This window comes from Harpia harpyja, chromosome 1 (genome assembly GCF_026419915.1).
Source record: "Harpia harpyja isolate bHarHar1 chromosome 1, bHarHar1 primary haplotype, whole genome shotgun sequence".
NCBI lineage: Eukaryota > Metazoa > Chordata > Aves > Accipitriformes > Accipitridae > Harpia > Harpia harpyja.
Window position 1 is genome coordinate 77,981,572 of NC_068940.1, and position 24,621 is coordinate 78,006,192.

General features: G+C 41.3%; 1 protein-coding gene and 1 long non-coding RNA gene across 3 annotated transcripts; one reads left to right on the forward strand and one right to left on the reverse strand.

Moving 5' to 3' along the window:
• Positions 1-6,493: 6,493 nt before the first annotated feature.
• Positions 6,494-9,852, reverse strand: ARL4A (ADP ribosylation factor like GTPase 4A). 2 transcript variants are annotated; one of them, XM_052801195.1, is made up of 2 exons: positions 9,770-9,852; positions 6,494-9,235 (listed from the first exon to the last, which is right to left on the reverse strand). In XM_052801195.1, the coding sequence occupies exon 2, from the start codon at positions 9,149-9,151 to the stop codon at positions 8,549-8,551; it is 603 nt and encodes a 200-aa protein (XP_052657155.1). In that variant the 5' UTR covers positions 9,152-9,235; positions 9,770-9,852; the 3' UTR covers positions 6,494-8,548. The 2 variants fall into 2 exon arrangements, with proteins under 2 accessions (XP_052657155.1, XP_052657145.1); XM_052801185.1 differs by lacking the exon at positions 9,770-9,852 and adding an exon at positions 9,495-9,628.
• A 662-nt stretch (positions 9,853-10,514) lies between these two features.
• On the forward strand, positions 10,515-23,911 carry LOC128147941 (uncharacterized). Its single transcript, XR_008237139.1, has 2 exons — positions 10,515-10,933; positions 23,020-23,911. It is a non-coding gene; the product is annotated as an uncharacterized LOC128147941 (long non-coding RNA).
• The last annotated feature ends 710 nt before the right edge of the window (positions 23,912-24,621 follow it).

A 24,621-nucleotide genomic window follows, 5' to 3' on the forward strand; every position in this document is an offset into this window, starting at 1 on the left:
ACACTAACAATTGCAACTTTTAATTTAAGAAAAAAATTTCAAAGGTTTCCATTTGGAACTGTGAGTTCACACCATTTCATTTCAATAAGCAAAATTAACTTTGAGATAGAAAAGGCAGCAAAACACAATAAGCTTATTTTTTATTTACATTCCCCTCTAATATATATTTTTATTTAATGTGGTAAAAGGCAAAATTAATACTCTGTACCAAGTTTCAGACAAGTGTGAAATTTCAAGGCTTACTAGGTTATTAAGCTTCTCACATAAGGATTTATATTTATAAAAGAAATGCTGACACAACCTGAACTCTGAGCAGTGGTAATGCCACCACAACAGCATGGTTCGTATACAGTGTGAACAGCCCAGATTACCTTATCCTAATAAAACAAAAAGATGTAAAACTGAGGAAATTATTTCAAAGACTCGTATTTCTAGTGCTGTCACGTTTGCAGTCACATTTGGGTTTAAATGATGGGAAAACATGAATCCATTTATATATCCTGAAGTTACACCCACAAAACAGGATCCCAGAGAAATTCTCGCAAACCGGGTTTGCAAGAATGCCACAGAAGTGTGTGTAGGTAGGTGTGTGTGCCTAAATGGTTTATGTATGTAATCAACATGTAAAGCTCCATAATGCTGAAAATAATAAATTGTTGTGAATGTGTAAGGGTAGAAAGTACATTTTACATGGATTATCTGCCCTAGTTCCTGTTCTTATTTTTGGAAAGCAATCAGCTCTTCGTGAGAACTCAGCACCACGCTGAGCCACCCTGGGGCTTTTCATGGCCCAGCCCTTCACTTTGCATTATCATCTGTTAGCAGCCACATCCTGTGCAGACTGATTCATTACAGCCAAGAAAGGCAGCAAGAACAGGAGACCCTCTGAATCCAGAAGTCTGAAATCACTCTAACATAGTTCTCTCACTGTACTATATAAAATAAAGCTATCTTTTCAAAGGAATTTCCAGACGTTTTGGTTACAATTCCAAATAAAAGCTTATTTTAAGATAATGTGTTATTTTAACTCAAGACCTTTGCAAATCACCTTTACTTGTAAACTTTCATATGCCTGATTTGGAAGACCATATATTCATCCCAATTTAATTCAAACATAAAACTGAATAGTTTTGACTACTTTTGCTTAATAGCTATGGTCAAATGCAAACAAAAAATCAGGCAATCATAAACTGATCCTGTTTATGAATATTTATTCACTGATGAATATGAAATACATTATTATTTTCAACTATGGTAATATTTTTGTTTTCTGTGAAGCTGAAGCTCATGCGGTCAGAGATAACACAGTATGTTGAACTCGTATTTTTAAATTCTCAAATGCATTACTTTTGAAATGGTATGATTTCCTGATGCCCAGCTATTGGACATAAATACATCATAAGTCAATCAAAAAATCCAAATTACTGTTACAGTCTATTACTTTCCATTACACTGTATTTCTGTAGTATCTGAATATCTCACAGCACTTTTAAGCATGAATTTAAATGTAAGAGCAACTATGAGATTCTTGCTTTATGCATAGATGAAGAGATTTCAGGGATAAAAATGACCTGCACTCAGTGGCTGGGCTGGATGTACCAATCTTCAGTCTTAAACTTCCAGCTTTCAGCATTAACTCCAGTACTTTAAATTACTTAGTGTGATGTATTTGTTTTATAGTTGCAACATACAGCTGAGTCTTTGTACAGATTTTTTTTTAAACAGTCCTCTATCATGATTACAGCAATAGCAGGGCATAAGCAAACATTGTATATAAGCAAGTTAAATGACAGAGTGGCAGAGATTCAGTTGCTGAACCATATAGAAATACAGTTTCCTAGTACCAGTGCTACCATAGCACACAGTGAGGGATGTGTATTGATGTGGCAATAGGAGATCTGTCAAAAAGCATCAGTGTGTGCTCAGTCCGTGAATCCCATTTGTCTCCAGCATAACATGACTGATTACAGCTGAATTACAGTGACTTTAAATGTACAAGTCAATTTGCTAAGCTAATTAAAATCAGGGAGGCTAGTATTTCTAAGGTTAGCACAATTCAGCTCCTATACAAAAATACAGTATAATCAAGAAAAATGGAATATATCTCTCTGATTCAAATAGAAACTCAATAGCTGGAGTTCAAGGGAAATAGTGCTACTAATAATCCGTAGATTGCCATTTTACTGTATCACTTTTAACAGGAACCAAATAGGAATAAACTTTGTTTGCAGAGCCATTGATACATTAATCTGTTTCACAAAGAATCAAGTTTCTTTGAGAAACTAAATTGACCCACAGAAACACCTCAAACAGGCAGCTAAAAACATGCATCATGGAGATATAAATTCAGTATTACTGTGGAGACCTTACACTCATGGTCTGCAAATGGTTGAAGGCATCTTAGAGATCATCATGCAACTGGTGTCAAAAAACCAGCAGCAGCCCATGCCTACAACAGCATCCAGTAATTATAAGACCAGCAGAGTTCAGCTAATGTTTGAAACAAGAAGATATTTTTAGAAAATTTCCCTCTTTTAGGTCATCTTTGTCCATGTTAAACCAGCTTTACAAAAAGACTGATTTTAGCTAACCAAGTCACTGCAGCAAAGGTGAACACTCTTTCCTGACCCTCTTCACTCACAAACTCATCCTTACAACACCCAACTCAATGATGTTCCAATATCAAAACCTGTTAAAGCTTTCAGGGCAAACAACATTGAAACAGAAAAGGGATGAAAAGGATGCTCCAGAGGAAATTATTCTTATCTATTGTTCATAAAGTGGTAACAGAAGATAAGCGGTTACAGGGTTGGTGGTATCTCTGGACTGTGTGTAGTGTCTGAGGTATCAGGCATCACACCTTTACCTCGCCTGACCTAAATTCTACCATTCTGCTATTTTTAGAAAAGACCTTGAAATACAGCAGCTTGTGAGCCAGCCAGGAGCCCTCAGCACATTTAACAACGCTCAACACCCCTGCTAACCTTCTCCTTTGTCAGTGGACTCTGAGATTAATGCCATGATTAGGTGGCTTTCTTAAATGAGGTATTGTTTCATTTCAGTAATAGGAAAACTACAGTGCATAAAACAATAAAGATTTTAAACCAATTAAGCAGCCTAAAAGCATATCTATTTCCCTTAGGGCTCAATGTGTCCTGAAAAGCTAGGAAAACCCAACAGTTTCAAATCCTCTCTCCCTCCACACACCCCACAGCCAACAACTGTACTCAACCTTCTCCTTTCTAACTATTCTGTTATCTTTAGCTCTTAATTCTGGTGGAGCAGCTGTGTAAATATAGCTGGAACTAAGAAATCATAATCTTCACAGCTCAGGGATTACTTATCTCTTACCTTCCTGAGCTGTGTGTGAGCAGGTACTTAGTCTGGAAGCACTGTCTGACCTCCCTGCCTACTCTTTCTCCTTAGATTTTGAGTTTGCCTTTGAATAAAATCAGTATGTGAATACTCAGTGACTGTGCCATTCACCAGGCCCTGCGGCAAGCAGGCAGACTGCAGGCAGCATCACCCAGCCACCACACAGGTGCCTCAGATCACTCACAGCCAGCACCAATAAACCAGGACACTGACAGGGAGGAAACTCAAGCCCTTAATTTGCCGCTTGGGATTTTTTTCAGCTAGGTCTCCAAAACTGCATTTTTGCTTCTTTACAGCTGGTTTAAGACTGACTAATGCTTTAAAGAAGGGTAAGGTTACCAGCTACGTATCAGCCCTTCATTCTGTTCTCAGGTAGGTAGGATGGCAGTGGGAGCCCACAGGACAACCCCAGGCATCACCCTGCTGCAAAGTCAGGCTGTGTATTTCTCTTCAGTTTAAAAAAAAAAAACCACACGCGGGAGTTTATCCACACAGCTTTGCAGTCTCGTACTGCTAAAAATAATCACAGTCTGCAGAGCAATGCAAGAGGGGCAGGCCTTCACATACCTATGTCAGTCAGGATTAAAAAAAAAAAAAAAAAAGTTAATGCTTTTCTCATCCTCCAGACTAAACAAACAGGAGACGATGCCCATTCACAGCTCCCTACACGTCCCTTCCAGCAGTAACAAGAGTTGTTTTGGCTCAGGGACACAAAGCTATCGGCTGTCGGAGGGGGGCTGTAAACTGTGACTCTCTCAAAAGATGAGTCACCCACCAGTAAAGTGAAAACACTGATCCAAAAAGCACCCATTCATGCCTAGATTTCTCTCAGAACTTGTTAAAGGAAGACGGCATTATGAGCACACGTTTGCTAGCCTTCATGCATTGCAATCCACACAACTGAATCAAGATTGCACGTTAGGGTCCGTGCCCTACAGATAGCGTATGCAGATTGCCTATGTTTTCCACACCCCAAGTCCTTCTTTGTAGCATCAATGCAGTATCTACATCCTCCTCCGATACCAAGAATGACACTCACCTTTCACCAAAAAGTTTCAGCCAGACACTAGTTAACACCCTGCTATTTGTAAACAAATGATCCAAGATGCAGATAACCTCCCCAAGAAGGCAGAGCTGCCTTCACGCAGACCTGCTGGGGTCCAGAAGGACTTAGCTAGCCCCCACCTGACCAGCCTGCTTTCAGCTCCCACCGTGTCACAGGTAATAAACTCCTGCAGGACCGAAGTGCTGTGTAAGGTGGTACAGCAGCACCTCTCTAACTCAGGCTGGGAACCGTGGACTGGCTGTGGGTACTGCTTTCCACACAAAGGATCGATCACGTCTCAGTAAAACATGAAAATTTGAAGAGAGAAAGGTTTTATCTGTCACCTGGCTCTGAAAACCATTATCTATTTTTTTTAACTGTAAATGCACATTCAGTACAACACAACTTAAAAGCGATGTCAAGAACCTGAAGGAGTCTCACCATCCTGCAGTACTTTTTCTAGCTGAAACTGTCATAAGCTAATACAATACACAGCTGCACAGCTAGAAAACAGAGACCAGATCCTGAAGGCTGGTTAACTTTAAACAATTGCACGTGCATAAACAGCTGAGGCAATGCCATACCAACTTTTGTAAGCTAAGACAACAATGATAAGGTTACGAGACCTTGTGGCTTGTTCATTTTTAACAGTACTGCACCGATTTAAATGCAATTCCATACCTCCTTAAAGTAGAAGCAGTTTAAGATATTTAACTTACCTAGTGCCTTGAAGAACAGTGTCATTTGCAGCCCATTTTAACAAAAGTTAAATTTTAAAATTTAAGTTGTGTAACTCCAGCATTGTAACAAAATTACACCTGCTTATTCAGCTCCTCTGAAGATTTTCTTACACATACCAGTACTTAGGCCAGAACTGTCAATTCATCATATGGAAGAGAGTGATCCCAGGCTGACAGAAATATGCCAGCAGAAACTCAGTCAGCTAAGATACCAAATGCTCTACTGCAATCACCATTTTGTTCATAGTTGAAGACTTTGCTACAGTAATACAAAACACAGTTTCAGAGGTACAGCTACATTTGTGTATTTTACTCAGAACAGTTACTGTAATATTCCAGCAAAACAGTTCTAGTACAGATAAAGGTATAGCTTGAATGTAAAACTCATCCTCCAAAGTTTTCTACTTCCAAGTCAGTATTAAATATCACATGATAACAATCATGACATTTTAGAAACACTACCCTCCACCTTCTCTCACTTCTTCCTTCAGAGTGCTAGAGTACAGATCAGTCATGTCTTTGTATTTAAAATCATTCCCTGAAGTTTTTATACATAGAAGAGTTTAGGGAGACTGTCACCAGATAAACACTTGGACACTTAATATGCAGAACAAAATACAGTTGACTTTTTCAAGCAGGATACTTTTTCAACTATTCCCAATAGAAGCCTAATGAATACTCAAAATGAAACAATAATTATCCAGTATTGTACAGTTTGTTTACTGGGTACAAAGAGCCAGCCTGTCACCTCACCTTCCTCAGCCTAGTAGTACTATGCACCTGATAGGAAGGAAAATGTTAACCAGATTATACCAATTACACCCCAAATTCATAGGGCTCAGCATCACTAATACAGCTTTTTCTCAAGACTGATGTTAGTAATCTACATTTTGATGAGCCATCAGTTACATAAACAGAAATGAAAAGACGAGGTTTTTGAGAGATAGGTTTTGATATTCTTGTTCAAACTTAGCAATTTTGATTTGCAGGCTAAATAAAGTTTGTCCTGTCTATGTTCGGGTCCTGAAACTAATTAGAAGCTTCCATATCTCTTGCCACATTTTACTCACTGCTGTAAAATCCGAGGAAATTCACCAAAGGCTTAAGTGCACATGAATCCCTCAGACAGCTTCAGATATATAAGCCTGAAGATACTAAATTAAGTACCACCTGTGAACACATGTGATAAATGCCCAACATCACCTATCAAACACTGCACATAACACAAAATAGGTTCAGCTATATAAAAGATTTTTCAAATTATGCAAGATCTATCACTTCAGAAAGGAGTCACTGCAGTTAATATTTCTTCTGTGAATATACAGACATGCCATTGATTTAAAGTTTTTAATGAGATACCCGCAATTTATAACACTGTGACATTTATGAGCCTCACCACATTTATAAGACTTTGGTTTTCAACAGAAATAGTTCTACTGTTATTAGAATCAATACGCGCACAGAGGTTGATGAGAACGTACCACTGCAGTAGAAGAAGTGAGACACCTTCTCTCTGCAGGCTTGTTTTGAATTGTTTATTGAGGTTTAAGAAGTCATCCACATTTCTATAAATATAGACATTACTTGAGTAAGTGACTTACAATGTCACCAGTGCAGGTACATATATAACCAACATACAAAAGCTCCACTGGAAGCTACTTCAGTTTATTCAAAAAGGACCAAGATGTCATTAAGAAAAAAAAAACCAAAACCAAACAGCTGTCACTTTCAGTTATTGAAGACACTAAAGTGCATTTTTGGTTACCTCCTAGACAAACAGCTGCTGGTTAAAAAGTTTGATTTTTTTTTTAAACATATCTAAGTTACATTGATTGACATTCAGGTTTGTAGCTGTCATCCTCCTGATACATGGCAGCAGGTAAGAAAAATGTATTACTTTGCTGTTTGAGTAAAAGGAGGAAATAGATTTTGCCTTTTTTTTTTTTTTTTAAATCTGGTATCTCCAGCAAAAGTTTAAAGAGAAACTAACATTCTGATGAATTTTTACAGCACCACTAAAGTTAGTCTTAAAAAATCCAGGCTCTGTTTTAGCCCTTTTAATTGCTAGCCAAGTATCTAAAGAGTCACTTGAAGCTCTGTACCAGTAAGAAAAACTACCCTCCCTTTTCCATCAAGCACTATCCAGCCCAGTTAACACTGTTTGCACTCTCTGTAAACAAGAACAGCTTAAAGCATAATTAAAGCAGAACACAGGCCCATCTTGAAAATCTTCTTCCCCCACTCCCCGGCCCCCCCTCCCCCCCCCCCCGCTAGTGTCAAATGTTTGTGTATAAAGCATTATTACATTCCTAACCACAAAATACTTTAAGAGTCACGATGAAAAAAGCATACATTGAAAGTGACATAGCAACACCACTTTAATAAAATGGGGTAATTTGGGGAGATACAAGATTTGCTCTGCTAATTTTAACTCCATCTTTAATTCATTATAATTTTGTTTTATTGCCAGAAAAAGTCACCAGTGGAGTGAAGAATGCTGCAGTGGATAGAACCACAACAGCCAGAGTTGTTCTCTGTAGCTCCTTTACTGCAATTAATTTACTTGTAACTTGATAGTAGGAGGACATAATACTCATCATTCAGAAATAAATTACTAATTTTGAGTAACAGTTTAAACCTGATTAGCACTGTATAATGATGAATGGCTACTTCTAAAAAATAAAAAACCTTACATACCAAAAACATGCTATATGTTGGGAAACCACTTTTTCATGCTCCAGTGTGTTGTTTACATTTCTTACTCATCAAAAAGTCTCTTTTATCAGTTGAAGAATCCACAGCACTTAGATTTCAAGTATTTGAACTGAACGATTCAATTTCAGAAAGTGCCAAATTAAAAAAAACTACACATGTAGCCAAGCTTTCATAGAAATCCCCAAACAAGGTAAAAAACAGCCTCTCGAAATAATGGGTTACTAGCTTCATACATGTTTTTAAAGCTGTATAATGTTCACCTAAACACTCCACTTACGAGCATTAAAGTTTGGAAACACAGAACACCTTCAATGCAAACTGCTTGCAGAGGGCACCCTCAAACATATGAATACAACACTAAGCAGAAAACCCTCATTTTATTTGGCTATTTAGACATCCATGTCACATATACCCACCCATCCATTTCCTGATAGTATTACATCATCTATTAGGGCTTCTGAAATAATGCAGAGCCATAAAACTCAGAAGAGACTAATTAAAAAAAAAAAAAGTTCCATAACTGCACAGCCTTCCACATGGCAAGGTTGTGCAACTGATTGTTTAACGTAACTAAGCTTAACGGCATCCAAACAAGCAGGCCTAGGTTTGGAAGCTGTCTTATGTCAAATTTTGACCATGTAACTACTCTAAAATAGAAAGGTCAAAATAGAACTCATCTCTTCTTTTTCTGCTGCCTCAGCATTTTCCTTCGCTTAATTATCATATCATGTAGTTTCTCCAGTCCCTCTTTGAGTCCATCTCCAATGATTGCACAGGTAGGCTGCAAATGCCAGGGAGTTGAAGAACTCAGCTCACTCATCGCTAACATTTTCTCAATTTCAGAAAGGGAGAGAGAGTTCCTCAAGTCCTGCTTGTTAGCAATGATAAGGACAGGCACTCCTTGATTTTCCGATATCCTAGTAATCTTATGAAGTTCTGTTTTGGCCTCCTCCATTCTCTCAACATCGACAGAGTCCACCACAAACACAATGCCATCGGTGCACCTTGTGTATGACTTCCACAGCGGCCTCAGCTTCTCCTGGCCGCCTACATCCCAGAAGTGGAAAGTGACCGTTTTCGAGTTGCCCAGCGTCACTTTGATTTTCTCCGTATTAAATCCTTTAGTGGGGACAGTGTTGACAAACTCATTGAACTGCAGTCTGTAGAGCACGGTCGTCTTTCCAGCAGAATCCAGTCCCAAGATGACAATGTGAAAACTCTGGAAAGAAGGCAGACTGGAGAGGATCGGCGTCTGGTCCGAGAGTCCATTCCCCATTGCCAGAAGAGAAGGTGACAGCGGGCTGCCACGAGCAGAGGCCGGCTCCCACGGCTACGCTCGCCGCCGCGCTAGGCTCGGATCCTGCCAACGACACAAGCGGCCTTAGCCCACAGCTGACCACCCTCCGCCTCGGCCGGCGTTTCGCCGCCGCCCCGACTGCGGAGGCGGCCGCAGGCAGCGCGACGCGGAACGCCACACGTCCCCCGCCCGGCCCAGCGGGCTCTGCCGCCCCGCGACGCGGCGGCGGCCGCTACCGACACTGCAGCTCGCCGGGCACCTGCGCCCCTCGCCGCCACCGCTACAGCGGCCGCCAGCCCGCCAACCGCCGCCCCTCGCCTACCGCTTGGCCCCGCCGGCGGGCACGTCCCTCAGCGCGGGGAGGCGAGAGCAGCCCACGACCCCATGCCCGCACGCAGCGTCCGCCGCACGCGCCGCTGCCGCCGCGACTCCCCCGCATCTGGCGGCGAGGCACCTCCCAGCCCGCGCCTAGCCCCGCGCGCCTCCGCCCCGCGCCCCCCATTGGCTCCGCCGCGCGGCGGGGGCGGGGAGGAGGGCGCGCTCCGCCTCGCCTACTGGCCAGCGGCACCAGCCACTCATCGAGAACCGCGTATTTACCGTCCTCAGCCGAACGCTGTGGGTGGGGAAGGGGGCTGTGGCTTCTGCAGTGGTGGGGAGCACAGCTCTCTGCCCACACCCTGCCTGAGCGCCCCCCCGCTCCTCCCTCTGCCCCCTGTGGAGCGGAGTTACTGCCTTACACACCCCCCTCGGGGAAAACCGCCGCCGGTGCGCCCTCCGCCCGCGCCCCGCGGGCCCGCGCTGCAGCGGGCGGGCGGTGCCAGCGGCCTCTCACCCCCTGCGGCGGCCTCAGCGCCCCGCCCCTCCGCCGGAGGCGCGTGCGCACATTGGATGCGGGTGCTGTCACTCTAGCCCCACCCCCAGCGGCCTGGGAGACGGCTCGGCGTTGCCCCACAGCGCACCTGCGCCACTGCCGGCGGTGCGCAGCCCGCGGCGGGGCCGGCGGCAACGCCCTTCTCCGGCCGCCCTTGCCCGCTGAAAGCCCCTCGGGAAAGCCGCCCGGCCCGGTGCGGGGCAGGCGTCGCCTGCCCGGGGCGGCAAGGGGACGCCGCTGAGGCGGCTCCGCTCCCCCGGCCGTTGCGTCATCCCTCCCTTACCACCGGCCGTTCCCGTGGGCGCCGCGTGCCCTCCCGTCGCCTAGCAACGGGCTTCAAAGCGGCAGTTGGCGGGCCGCCTTCCCCCCGGCGGCGGCTCTGCCCGCGTGACCCGCGGCGGCCTGCGCTCGCGCGGCTCCGCCCGCCCCGCCGCTCGGCGGCGCGGAGGAGGGAGGTGCGCCCGTGGCGGGGCGGTTTTTTCCCTCTGGCGGCCCCCCGGCGCGGTCGTGGGGAGGCCGGGCCGGGGTGAGGAGCACTGCCCAGGGAGGCCGGGGTGCTGCAGTGCGGTCGGTGCTGCCGTCAGAGCCTCAATAAATTGCCTTACGGCTCCCGATCTCTTGGAGTGACGCAGCAAGTATCCCAGGCTCTAGGCCACAGCCGTGCCTCAGCGGCTGCGGAAAAGGCCGTTGGCTGCCTTGCGCCCACCGCCTGGGACGTCTGCAGGCACCGGTATGGGTGAAGTGAGAGGGGAGGGAAGTGCTGTTGAGCGGGGGTTCTTGCTTTTGTTGCGTAAAGAACAGTGGTCCCCGGCCCGGCTCTGTGTTCTCGCCGTACTCGTCTTGCCTCTTGCTTGTCCCCTTGAAACAGGAGACAAACAGTCCGTGAGGAGGTGAGAATAATTGAGTGGATGAAATCGTCCTGTTAGACACCTGGCATACAGAGATAGCAGTACTCAGGGCTGAATGAACATAAATGTCACTGAGCTTAGTTACAAGGAAGGTTTCCCACAGCACAAGGATATGTTAAGTGATTCTGTGTTTTAATATCTAAGCCTGATTTGAGCAGTGAAGTCTTTCAAAGTCAGAACTAATTACTAGTGTCTAATAAAGACATTTTCGTATGTTACTGTTTCCAGAGCATACAGGTTTTAGAAGAGGCCTGGAGGAGTATTTCGTCTCAGATATTCTTGCTGTCTCTCCATCATTTTGTTCTGGCAGTCACATTTCTTTTTTTTTTTTCCTTTGAAAGCATTGTACTTTATAATTTAATACCACAAAGAATTATGATGTATAAAAGAGATTAATTCAATAGTAAAAGGACAGTGTATAGCAACAAAAATTCCACAGTGTGCTGGAGGCAAGGTTTCATGTTATTAAAGTGTTAAGATACCCATTATAGACCTACTAAAAATAGCAAAATTCTAATTTGCTTACATCTGAGATTAATGTTTCACTGCTTTTATCTTTGTTAGTTATGTACATCCTGATGACTCTGGAGGAAGTGGCCTGTTTGTATAGGAAAGTGATTTTACATCTGTGGAAATGTAGGGGTAAGTTACTACCCCTAAGGCCAACTAGTAAGGTTTCTGATTTGGCAGTATTTTACACTACTTTTGCATAGTATAAAGAACAGCACACCATGCAAGGTAATAGAAAAGCATTTATAGTAACAGTAAAAGTGGGCCTTAATTATGTCATGGATGGTTTTCAGTAATTTAAAATTGGTGGAAGCCAGACAGAAATATCTTGTTAAGGAATATTACTAGAGATAATAGATTTATTCATAAAACTTGACAAGCTGAAATAAATCAAATTGACCTTTATCTCCGCCTACAAAATTATGTATTCCCTATTTTTAATGGAAAAATAAGCCTATTAGATATTACAGTCTTCTGAACTTTAATGTCTGATTGTTACCAAGATCTGTTCACACTTTAACACAGCTTTATAATAACATGTTTTACAATTAATTCCACAAGGAGGGATATGGGCCAGCTCCTACTTTTATTGGAGGCATTTTAATTTTAAAATGTGGAAAGATAGGCTTTATCTCTTCCTCTGCTGAAAAGCAGTCAATACATAATAACAGATTTTGGTGCCCTTGAAATGGGAGGGATACAGAGCTGGTGATGAGTATAGCACATCCAACACACTAGGTGGAGGAGGAATCTCATAGATCATGCGTTTCTTCAGAAGAAGAGTTTTATGACATCAGGGAGATCATTTTAAGATCAGAGAGAAATGAACATCTTCAGCAAAATGAGCATACCTGTATTTGTAAATATATACATGAAAATGATCCACACTGTCCAGAAAATGCTTGGAGAAGTAGATTGTTCTGCTCTTTCCCTGCCTACAGTTAATTTATCTCATCTACCTGTTGTAACTTGCTATAAAGTGAATTATGAACTCTCTGGGGCAGGAACTATTTTTCATTGTAAGTCTTCTTGGTGTTTAGCATCTTGATCTTAATTAATGCCTGTAGGCATTTCTGCAAAACAGCTATTAAATAACAATCCAAGTTGATCAACTCCTCCCATGTACTTCATGCTACTTTAGAAGTCAAACATGCAGGCTGTTCCAGGTGTTATGAAGGGGTAATGGTATCTAAATTAGTGGGAGTGTAAGAAAGCTGACACATTCAACCTCTGATAATTGAAGGTAAGGGTGAAGCAAGGCTTTGATTATCCTGTAGAAGTCTTGAATGAAGGAGGTGTACACCAAGAAGTATACTTACTTTCAAGCATGTAGCTAAATGGGGGGAGTGGGCTGTTATTAGATGACAGGTGAAAATAACTGCAAGATACATGTATGAGGAAACAATGGAAAAAGGCTTGAGCCATGTGCAGATGTTGTAATGCAAAATCGGGAGGTGTTGGGGTCATTTCACATACTGATACTTTTCTCACTTCCTATCTGACTTGTTTGCGGTTCTGAGTTCCTTCTGGCTCAGCATGCCTTAGTTCATGAAAACAACTGCAACTTCAGCTTCTCTGGGCTAAAAACCTTCTCTCCTTTCTTTGATACCAGTTTACTAGGGTAAATGGTAATATATTATTTTCTACATATGTTTCATATGTATAGTCTACTTACGTTTTCCACACAGAAAATGTAGCCTGGGACAAACCTTTCTGTTTCAAGAAAAATAGGTAGTCTTTATTAGGGATATGGACCTGAAACTGAAATGTTGCCAAGAAAGAATTGGCATAGAGTGGAAAGAGAAGACTCTTGGAAATTTTAATAGTATTACCCAGCAGAGACTTAGGTTACCTTTTAATACACATCAACTCATGCGCTGCAGGAGCTATCTCTCAGTGCCCAGATGACAAAAACACAAAGGATTATCAAACATCCACTTATAAGGCTGCACATGTACTTCACAAGAAACCATCTTTCATATGGAAATAGCAATTCATGAAAATTAAAAGCTAGCAGTTCATGAGAGGTTCGCTGGAGCAAGACTTTAAATCAGAGCTTTCACTTGGTGCTGGTCATTTTAAAGGTAAATTCCATTCAAGTAGATATGACTACTGTTATACAACCACATCTAGTGACACAGCAGATGAGAAATTCTTTCCAAAGCGAAGTCAGTGGCCTTGAATTTCCTTGACGAGGTCAGCACAATATTCCTTTTGTTTTCATTAAATACCATTATTCTGTAGAACAGGCTAATGACATTTCTTATGCAGTTCAATAGCTAATCACCTTAGCAGTTATTTTTTAATAACACCATGGGTTGTGAGTAGCATGCAAATCAAAAGTGAAACATAAGACAAATTACCCAAATCCCGTATAGTGCAGATGCAGAGGGATACAGGCAGAACTATACAACAGTAAAGGACAGGAACAAATGCAGAAGGAGGGAGAGGAAGAAACTGGCTGCATCATGGAGCTGAACTAGTTGTAAAACACAAAGGAATGAAGTCATAAGGAGAATGAAATTATTGCAAGGACAATGCACTGCCAGCTACAGGTAGCTGGCATATAGTGACGGGATCCCAACACTTCAGTCTTCATGGAAGAGCTATGTCAGCAACCTCACACCACCGATTCTCGCTGCTCCATGTGGAAACCGAGCAGATTTCTCTATGTGTATGAAAGAGAAAATCAATTGCATTTCATTACAATGACATGGTAGACCTAGGTTAAGGTAATATTTATTAATGTGTATGTAATAATAATAATGATGTTTTTTATTATTACAGTAACCAACTGTAGCTTGGTTGTACATTCAAAAATTGAAGTTACTCCTCTTTGACCATACCCTAGATCTAAGCTTAGAGCTAAAACAGTATTGCTTTGACATGTCGCATGGTTCTAAAAGAATATCAAGTTCCTACATAAAATACTACAGCAGTTTCACCATGGATTTTGAGAACCCCTTTCAAAATAAGCAGTAACAATGAAATTGCTGACAAATTGCAATACATGAAGTTTTGCTCTTAAGACCATCTCTTAAATTGACATACAAAATGTTTTGCACAAAGAAGCCTTTTATCTGCTGAATTCTTTTATGATAACTTACATACTGCATGAATTATTTTGCTTTGATTATTAAAAAGTAGTTGGTGGTAGAAAATCTAATTTATTTCCTCACAATAAATAACAAAGCTTAGAGCAGTAGGAGGTGGAGTCACTGTGTGTTACAATTAAAAGTTACCACTCTGATTAGACCAGTTAATTAAACCTATTCTTATTTCATACGTACCTTCACATGAAGTCTAACATTTACATTTTACTGCTTTCATTTTCATAAATAAACATTATGCCATATAGCAAGCTAACAAACAAAAAGCCGTGTTCTTTGATGCTGACAGTCACACAGAGTTGCATCTTCAATGCTGCTTAGGTGCGTTAGCTGAAAAATGGTACTAGCTCATAAATGTTCTTAGTCATACTGAGCAAGCATTGTCTCAGGGAGGCTAAAATTACCATCTTCAGCTTCCGAGTTCTGTGAATTTTGGTTCCTTCATCCTGTGATAGGATGGCTGTAATGGTGGTGACTCCAGGTTTGCAGAGCACAGGGAACAGGCTGACCGCTTCCTGTACGTGTGGTTGTGTGAGTAACGCACCTTCTTCCTGAGATCAAGTGGAACAGCAGGACAGCTGTCCCAAACAGCATCTATGTATTAAGGACTTGTATTGCAAAACTCTACCATACTGATTGTTCGTTTAATAGCAGCATGTAATTAATAAATGTTAAGGACAAATCCTGTCTTCATATGATACAAAGTTTATAGTCACAAAATCCAAACCCAGACATACAACTAGTTATGGGGCAGTTTTAGAGTAGAAAAAAGCATTATTGTTGCAGGTACCCCTGGCTTCCAGTCTCCTTACCTCTACTTCACTAAGCAGCTGGCACTAAAAAAAAAATGAGCAAAGATGTTTCTTTAATAAATGGAAAAAATAACTCCTACCTTAATCCTTTAGTATGTGAGGTAAGACGCCTGCACCATGAGAAATTCAAAAGTGTTCAATGTGTGATACTACATATGAGCTTTACAGCCTTGGCTTGCGTATTTTCTTCAATAGTTTTATACTGATCAAAGACATCTGTACTTACGTTCACCACAGCAACAGGTTCCCCGCCCCCCTGTCCCGAGTTTGTGACACTATTTTTGTTTTTTCTTTTTTCCTAGAACTACTGACTTGAGTGAGACACTCTTTTGCCGAGAATGCTGGGCTACTCTGCTAGTATTTGAAAATCTTGCCAGTTACAGCACTGGTTCCAAAAGCTTTATTTTTTCCCCAATATTTTTTCCCCCAGAAAAGCCATGGGCACTTCAGAGCTTTTTTGTGTGCCAGAGTTATTCTAAATAGTTTAAAATTCTATCAAGCTGAGATTTCAGTATCAGCTACCATCTCCTCACAATGCTTCCTTTGAAGAGGGTTGCACAGTTTTTAAACGTATCACTTTTCTTTAGTACAATGGAAACAGTTTGCAAGCAGATTAAAAGTACTACAATTTCAAATACAAGAGCAGTATCTGTTTTATTTTTCCCTGCTTAGCTAGATTTAATATGTGAAGGTATTTTCCCCACTCCAGAATAATAATGGAAATAGTACTAGTATATCGGATACTGCTGTTTGCTTTGCGATATTGCTAGCACAGAGTAACGATGAAGAAGAGAGAAAAATACAATTAAATTTTTGCTTTTCTGAAGAACTTTCTAAATGCTGTATAAGTATTTAACATTTATAAGGGTGCTGAGATCTGCTGGAATTACAAAAGATCAGATAAACAAACATACCTTGAATATCAGAACTAAGAAGGCTTATTTTTTGATGAATTTGTTTCTCAGTTGATTGACTGTAGTGGAAAAAGAGATGCAAGTTCTGACTGAGACTTCTGACTAAGTGTTTGTGGGATGAAACATTCATTTAAGCCAGCTATTTCATAATAATCCACCCGCTTGCAACAGTTACTTATTTAAAAGCTATGTCTTGTCCTTCAGGTACTGCATATATCCAAAAGGAAGTGCAAGGACAGGAAGAAGCATGTAGCACTTAGTTCACAGAGTGGGACTTAGCATACAGTTAATGAAATGCTTAAATGACACAGTGCACTGAAACCTGCTATGAGAGAATTTCAAAGACGGTCACAAAAGACAAAGGGCCGCAGCTCCACTAAAGTGCAAGGGCCGGTCTGTCCCTGCAGCTGGCAGGGGCTGGGAGCACGTGCCCGTATGGTGCGCACACAGCTAGCTCTTGGATGTGTTCGGACCCTTTTGGCAACAGCTGAGTGAAGATGCCCATCCAATGTACAGGGTCCACTGTAAAAACAAGCAGGCTGTTGATCTGTAATAACTTTGTGTAAATCAAGTTAAGTGCACACCTTGAAGAGGAAATTCAGTTGCTTGTCTCTCCTAAAAAAAGGCATAGCAGCAATAGAAACAGATTTCACAGAGATTACAGTGTATGGAAATAAAATTTTATGGGAGATACGCCTAAACTCCCAGGAGGGCTGTGAAAAACCTAAAGTCTCTGCTTCAGTGTATAATGTTGTAGGTCATACAGTGATAATGTCACAGCTCCTTGAGCTTGGTGTACAGAGGCAACCCTACTAAGACAATGAAATAGGGCACAAACAATTCGTTTGATGTTCTCCAACCACTGTTCTGTGATTTATCAGTGCTCCTAATAATAGGAGCTTGCAAGTGCTCCTTATAACTCCTGGTCACCCACAGAACAAATGTATGGAGTATAGCTACTCTCTAGCTTTCTGAAAGCATCTCTTTCTTAGATGAGTAAAAAGACAGACCTGCTGGTTCCCTAGATACAGGGGGAGGATTTATTTTTATTTTTTAAAGGAGGCAACAATTTATTATGAATTTTAGTCAGATAACTGAGGTCAAATGTAGTTGTAATTTCTTTAATGAGGTAATTATTAGATTAACAATGTTCCTGAAGATAAACAGCACAATATATGCTTTAACAGATAAATTAACTTGGTGTTTTGTAAACCATAGAAAACCATTAAGGTCCATTGAGCATCTGTGCAGTCCACTAGTCTCATCCTCCACAGTGCTTGCTTCACTCCCTACCAGAAGTCTTTCCCAGTCACTTCATTTTAGCACTATAGCTGTGAGGCATTTGTGAGGAGTTCTCAAAACCTGTGTCACTGGACAGATCTTGTAGTCTGTCTTTTTGTCAACAGGCATGTGAAGTGCACAGGGGAAAATAATCTGGCCCAGCAAAATAAAACATAAATTTGCACTCAGAATGATACATGGCCCAATTAATTGCTTGCAAGGAAAGACAGACTGCTGACTGGCTTTTCATTTGCAGATTTACTGGGGACTAGGAGTTTTGAGCTAAGACTTATTTGCATTTTCCCCTCTTCCAAGCCAACAGTGCTCCAAGGTGTAGCACACACAAACCATGATGTAGTGGTAGCTGTGCAGGTCTACTACTTTTCCAGGCGTGTGGCAGTTCCATCCAGCCCCTGAACATGTTTGGATTTTGACCAATACATTAAATTCTGTTTTGGAACAGAAGGGTATTAAAAATCAGCTTTAAAGGAGGGAGTAGAAAGAGCAAATACTCCCTTGCTTTGATTTCTGGTATTAAAAGTAGACATCAGTCAGCAGAATATGAACCACAGCTAAGCATTCTAGATTGGATTTTTCTCAAGGCTAAACAGAGTTGTTTGGCTGCAGGTGATGAGAACTACAAAGTTTCAGTGCAGCCAAAGAAGTTCTTTCCCCCAGGGTCATGGACAGTTTCACCAGCTAGCCCGAAATGCTGCATGAAGGTTTCAGTCTCTTATGTGGAGACACAGCGGGCATCTGATACTCATGTAGTACTGGGTATTCGTTGCAGTTGCTAAAACTTCAGCAAAAAAAGGTAATTATTCTTCTCAGTCACAATACCTAAGAGTTTCAGTGAGAAATCTGAGCCTATTATTGTGTGCTATATGAACATAGCCAAAGGAAAACCAACCCTTATCCTAGGGAGCTCACAAGCTTGTATTATGGCTATTGTATTATGTATTATGGCTGGTGAAAAAAGGAGGAAGAAACAAACTAAAGAAAAGAGGAGGATGAAAGAACAAGGTTTCAGGGAAGACAAACATTGTGTGGGTGGGGAGCAGTAATTACAGCTCATCACTCAGCTATAGTCTAGAATTTTTAAGTCTTATCAGCTTACCATGTCTTCAAGTTAACAGTAAATCTCAAAATTAGTTCACTGAATGCAAGATTTGGCTTACTGTTTCCTAAAGTTTAAAAGCTAAGTCAACTGAAAATTGATTCGAAAGCTGATCACGAGCGTGCTAGGCAGAAAGCTTTCTTTCACGCTCCTACGTTTCAATTCTTGCATGGAAACAACAGTAAACTCACTTTGAAGACCTTATAAAAGCTGTCTCTGCAAAATCATTTTTGCTTTCATCTCACAGAGAATATGATTCAAACAAACCACACTATACATTCCAGTTTCATAATATTGAGAAAGAGTAGAAGTCTTTCAGAGAATCTGGCACCTAACAGCTGTTGGCACTAGAGTTGTAAATTCTAGTTATGTAAAAACCTGCAATAATATTAATTTTTAAATACATAAATTTTTAAGCCTTATGTTGACATCACAGCTTTTTATCAGAATATAGGTTTCCCCTGTTCTGGCTCTCATGGGCACACCACACTACTTCACAGGCTTTAAACAAAGTAAGGAAGGCAGATAAACAAACTTAGGAACAGATTGTTTAGCTGAGATTTTAATCGCATCACTTAACTCCAGTAAATGGAGACAGTACTGCAAGAGCCAGTAGTTCCAAGTTCTGCAAGGGTAAGCTCTGCAGTTTTCATCTCATCTTTGAATGCCGCCTTCTACACCTCTACCAGGAGAGGACACAGAAAGAAGATGAAGGAAGAGTCTGCTCAGGACACTAGGAAGCAGAAGCAGCAGCAGGATACTGTAATCTTATTTTTTTTACAATTTACTTATTCCATTCAAGGCCTCTCTACTGCTGGGATATAAAAGGAAAATAAAACAAATAATATCTCTTTATGTAAGGAAAAAAAAGCATGGACATACTGTAAGCAGAAGGGGACTATTTAGGGAATTCTTCATGCTTTGAAGTCTGGATTTCAGATGGCAAGTAATATGATAGATATATGATGCATACAGCTCATGAGTACATGCAACCTCAATCTGAATCTTCAAAGGAAGCATCAGAAAGCTTTAAAGAGGACAAATGGTTGCATCCCTTCCTCCTATTTTGATGATGGAAAGCCTCTGAAACCATAGGTCATTCTGTGAAAGCCTGTTATTAAGTCTTAGAGATCCTACCTGCTGAGTCTCACTTCAGAGCCCAGCTCTTTTGTTTGGGACACTGACATCTGCATGGTCTTTCATCTCAGCGCAACTTCAGATAGAGGGTTTTTTAGGTGAGCACCACTGCAGTCCCCTCAAATCACTGATCTTTGGGGTCCTTGCTGAGGACTGATTGAAGGCCCAGCAGTCTAGCACGTAAAGCATATATATCCTTCTGTGTTTTTCAGACCTGTGATAATTCAGAGTTGAGATAAAATGATAGCCATTAGCAGTCACCACAGAGTCCCTAACTCCAAGCTTTCACTGTTACAAACTATGAAATTCCTCCTTTATGTGAAACCAATAGCAGCAGCTGGCAGACATTTCAAGAGTAGATACCATTAAAAGGCAAAACCAAAGCTTCCAAATGAGCAAGATACTTGTCAGTTATCTTCATCCTTCCATCCGTAGTCAGCAGGCACTTTTTGGTCCTCTCAGTTCAGATACTTTACCATGGACAGGACCCCTCACGCTCAGCCTCTGGATTGAAGCCATGTGAGCGGATATCTGTTACCCAGTATAATTCAGTAATGAAAGAAGAACGATCCAATACATTATCCACAGCCACAGTCTTTCAGTCACCCAGAAAATAACACTTGCCAGAAACAAAATGAGCTGTACTGCAGAGAGACCTTGTCTCTTTAACAACAGCAGCAGAAAAATATAAGGACATGGGAGATCGGACGTACCTTTTCAAAGGAAATGTTCTCACTCTCCAGGTCAAAGTAGAGGCACCTGAGGGTTTTGCTATTCCTTTGTAAACACAGCAGAGCCTTGTCTTCCCCTCACACTTACTATACCCAGAGCAGCTGCTCCTGGTCTGGAGAATTCTTATGAACCTGATGCAGATGCACCTGTAATTACGGCTTACAGAGTGCTCTGACAAAGCAGCCCTGAATTGTACTGCTTGCTGGGGGGGTAATTTTTGCTCATATTGTGTTCTATCACAAAAGCTTTACTTCTCAGCTGAGCTGGCTCCTGCCCTTTCCCTGCTGCCCCAATGCCTCTGTTGGTGGAGCTGCACCCATGCTTCAGCAAGTCTCCAAGACATCGCACTTGTCTCGTTGTCTAATCTTGCTCTAAGCAAGTCTGTGCAGTTTAGCACTAATAACCCTGGCAGCTGTCTGGATTATGAGCAGTACCTACAAGATGACAGTGTTGAGAAGTGACTTCACTAGGTCAAGCATTGTACAAACACACAGTAAAAGACAGTGCAGCTTAAATGAACAGGGAAAGTATGGAAGAAATCCTCATTTAACAGGTGGAGAATAGAAGCACTGAAATTCAGTGATTTACTTCAGGTTACATGAGGATGCACAGACCACAGGAAACAGAGGTTACCAGAATCCTTTTTTGCTGCTTTAAATACAGGGCAAATTTCCATCACCTTTCCTCACACAATCTTAAAAATGATCACTTCAAGCTTTGGGAAATTCATGTGTGGCATATTTAGTTAGTGGATGCTGGAGTGCATCTGCAAATGCTAGGATGGGACAGAGTCTGGCAGCAGCAGGTGTGCGAGATACCTACTGTTGACTGGGACTATCTAGCAAGAAAGCAGGGGATTGTTAGAGTGGGCTTCTTGCCTGTTGTCCTTGCTGATAGGACATACACTGCCACTCTTGTCTCTTCTCCCTACTACAACAACTAACTTCTCGCCCAAGTCCAGTAGCAGAGCAGCTGGTTAGCAGTGGGAAGGACAGCAATCTTTGGCACCAACAAAGATACCTGCAGCCCCACTCAGCTGGTTAAACGGGACTCAGCTGTGCTGCCATACCTGTAACAGGAAACCTGTGACCTTTCTGAGCCACTCTCTAAAAATGTAAGCCCGGCAGAAAATTTGTCTTAGATTCCTCCTGGCAATGGTCTATTTTAATCAGGATTGTTGCTGTAGCTGCTTCTTCTGTAGGGAGGGTGTCAGACAACACAAAGCACGGTGAACTGTCAGGTAAATGATGTTAAAATCACCTGATTGCATTCAGCCCTTATGTTAATGTTGCCAATGGCCATGAAATCACCCTGAGTCACCTCTGTGAAATCTGTTAGAGCAGCAGGGAGAGCTGTGCTCTTCTAGCACTGGTCAAAAGGCTTTGTTAGAATAATCAAAGCATTATTGCTGCTAAAGTGAATGTGCCTATCTCTGGGCCTCCAGGTAATTTTCTGAGCAAGTGATCTGTAGTCTACCAAAAAATAAAGACTAATGTTTTCACTTGATGCTTTCATTTCATGTGCGTGGAGGCCCACATTTCACTGCTGACTGATTAAATGTGGTGGTAAAAGGTACAATCTTGTGGATCTCGGTACATGCATAGCATCCTTTTGAGGAGAGAGCACTTGCAGGATGGAAGTGTGGATGCATTTAGGAAGAAGCTTGGTACAGGCCGACTCCCGTTCTATCTGCTCCCCTGGAATAACTCAGTTTGCTATTATTTAGAAGAAAAATAAAAATCAGCTTACGAGCTTACATGTTCTGTAGGGGCAGATTCCCCCCCCCCCCCCCCCAGTAATGCAAATATGCTTTAATGTCAAGAGGAAAATGACATGCAGGAGGAGAAGGGCCAGAACAGTCATCAACTAACTTTATGGCACGGTGGGCCTTCCAACTCCCATTGGTCTCCCTTCTCCCTCTTGCACCTTGGAAGCTTTAATTGAAGTGAGTGTAGTTTATTGATTTTTAGCATAAGGTAATGTGTTAATAGTCAGAGGAGGTCAAAGTAACTTTAGGCCAGTTTAGAGGGGACATAACGAGACATTAAGGATGTGTAGTGCATTAAAGATCTGATTGTGTTTTCAATGAAATCAGAAGTTCCTTTGATTTTAGCAGCAAAATTCCTAGCCATAAGAAGGGAAAAGTGTACTTTATCTAAAGACAAAATTATTGTCTTTAAAAAAGAAAAAGCAAGGATGTAGAAAGTCAGCACATTAAAGTAGTATCTAACTCTGGTTTTATGAGATAATAATTTTTTTGTCTTATATACTTATGGCTCAATTAAGCCATAAAGGTGCAACTTCAGTGGGATGCTGAGGAAGCAATTGTATTCTAAAGCAAAGCTTGAGGGGGTTTTTTCAAGCTTTCCTATAAAGAGGTGGAGTCTGAAGAGCAACTTCAGTCCATGGAAAATAATAGGCTGGTTTGGGCTTTTATTTTTTTTTGCCTTTTTAGATGCAGTAAAAATGAAGACAAGAAGATCACAAAGTTTATAACAAGAAGTGTTCCTGTAGCCTATAGAGATGTCTGAGAGCACCTCCTGCTATAGTCCAGTAAGCAAAATATTTTCTGTACGATTCCTTAGTTCTCCTATGAGGGATAGTACCACAATCCCACTGTCTACCATCTTCATTTTCTTGTTGCAGGTGAAGCCTATGTGAATCTGAACTGGCAAGAGATGAAACTGTTCAACTGAATTTAGCTACATTTAATATAATCATTTACAGCAGATCTAATACTATATAGCACTATATGCTATGGTCAAAATGGATATTTAGAGTGATTCCAGAGGCTGGCTCCTCTCCTGTGTACAGTCTGTAGTTACATTCTAAGATTATGCTATTTTATGTAAACTACCAATACTGTATAGTATTATGATGTCCCGTTGGCTCTAAGGATTCCTAACATCTTTCTATAAAACAAAGATGAAAAATGATGCTGTATTTACAACCAATAGAACATATGAATGCTTGCTGTTTGGTAGCATAATGAAACTGCTAACTCAGCGTGTCTAATTTTGCCATTATAAATACAGTGAATGTACTTTTACTCTGTGATAATAATGCAAGATATAGCTTATTCTTGACCGAACTTGACTGTACCATATAGGTCTACACAATTTTTTCTATTTATTCTGAAAAAAGGCAGATAGGTTTGCTATGTGTATTCATAAAGGTATGTGCTTAAATATTTTCTCGAAAACACCTTGAACTTTAATATTTCCAAGCACTCATAGTCCATCCTGTCTGTCCTCCCTCTCCCCCTCTTCTTCAGAGAGAAAGAAATACATCTTTGTGTGTACTGCACATGTATGTATGAAAAATAAACTTCCTTGCTAGCAAGTAAATCCAAGAACAATGTTGCTAGCAGCTGTTGTGCTTAAAGCCCAGCTGAGAACACTGTTCTGTTATAAGCTCTCAACGCTCTTCTCAACATCAGTAATCAATGTGCCAGCACAATGTATTGTAAAACCAAATGCCCAGGCCAGGAGACCACAAAAGCTCCTCTGTCTTGTGTGAGGGAACTGAAAAGAGGCTTTCACAGTGCTGCAGAATATGCTGGCAGACTGGCCCGGTTCAGAGCCCTCAGTGTTCCGGAAGATATTTATGTACAAGGAGGGCAAATCTTGTCTAATCCTTGGTTAAGAAGCTACTGTAACTGTTATTTTAAAAAAAAATGAGAAGAATCATATGTATGTGTTGAAGACAACCATCAGATAATTATAGGCTGCTCAGTGGCTGCATGAAGTACAGTAGCTGAGGAACTGAAAAGGTCTTTGTGCTCCTTCCAGCAGGAGGACATCTCTTTATCTACTCTCACAAATAAAAAGCCAGACCTATCCTTTAAAAACAAACATACACCTATTTCCTCCTATTTTATAAGTCATTTCTACAGTCAATAATTTTTGCAAGCAGAAAGTTACAAAGCCAAAGAGTTTGATAACAATAATGGTAGTTTTTCTTAAAGATGAAATCACAAGCTAATAACCACTCAGTTCTTTGATTTTCACTTATGTTTGTAACTTTCAAGTTATTTGGAAGAATTAACCCTCCATTG

Bases quoted from the DNA above. Each gene is read 5' to 3' on its own strand.
- ARL4A (XM_052801195.1), bottom strand. From the start codon at position 9,151: ATGGGGAATGGACTCTCGGACCAGACGCCGATCCTCTCCAGTCTGCCT.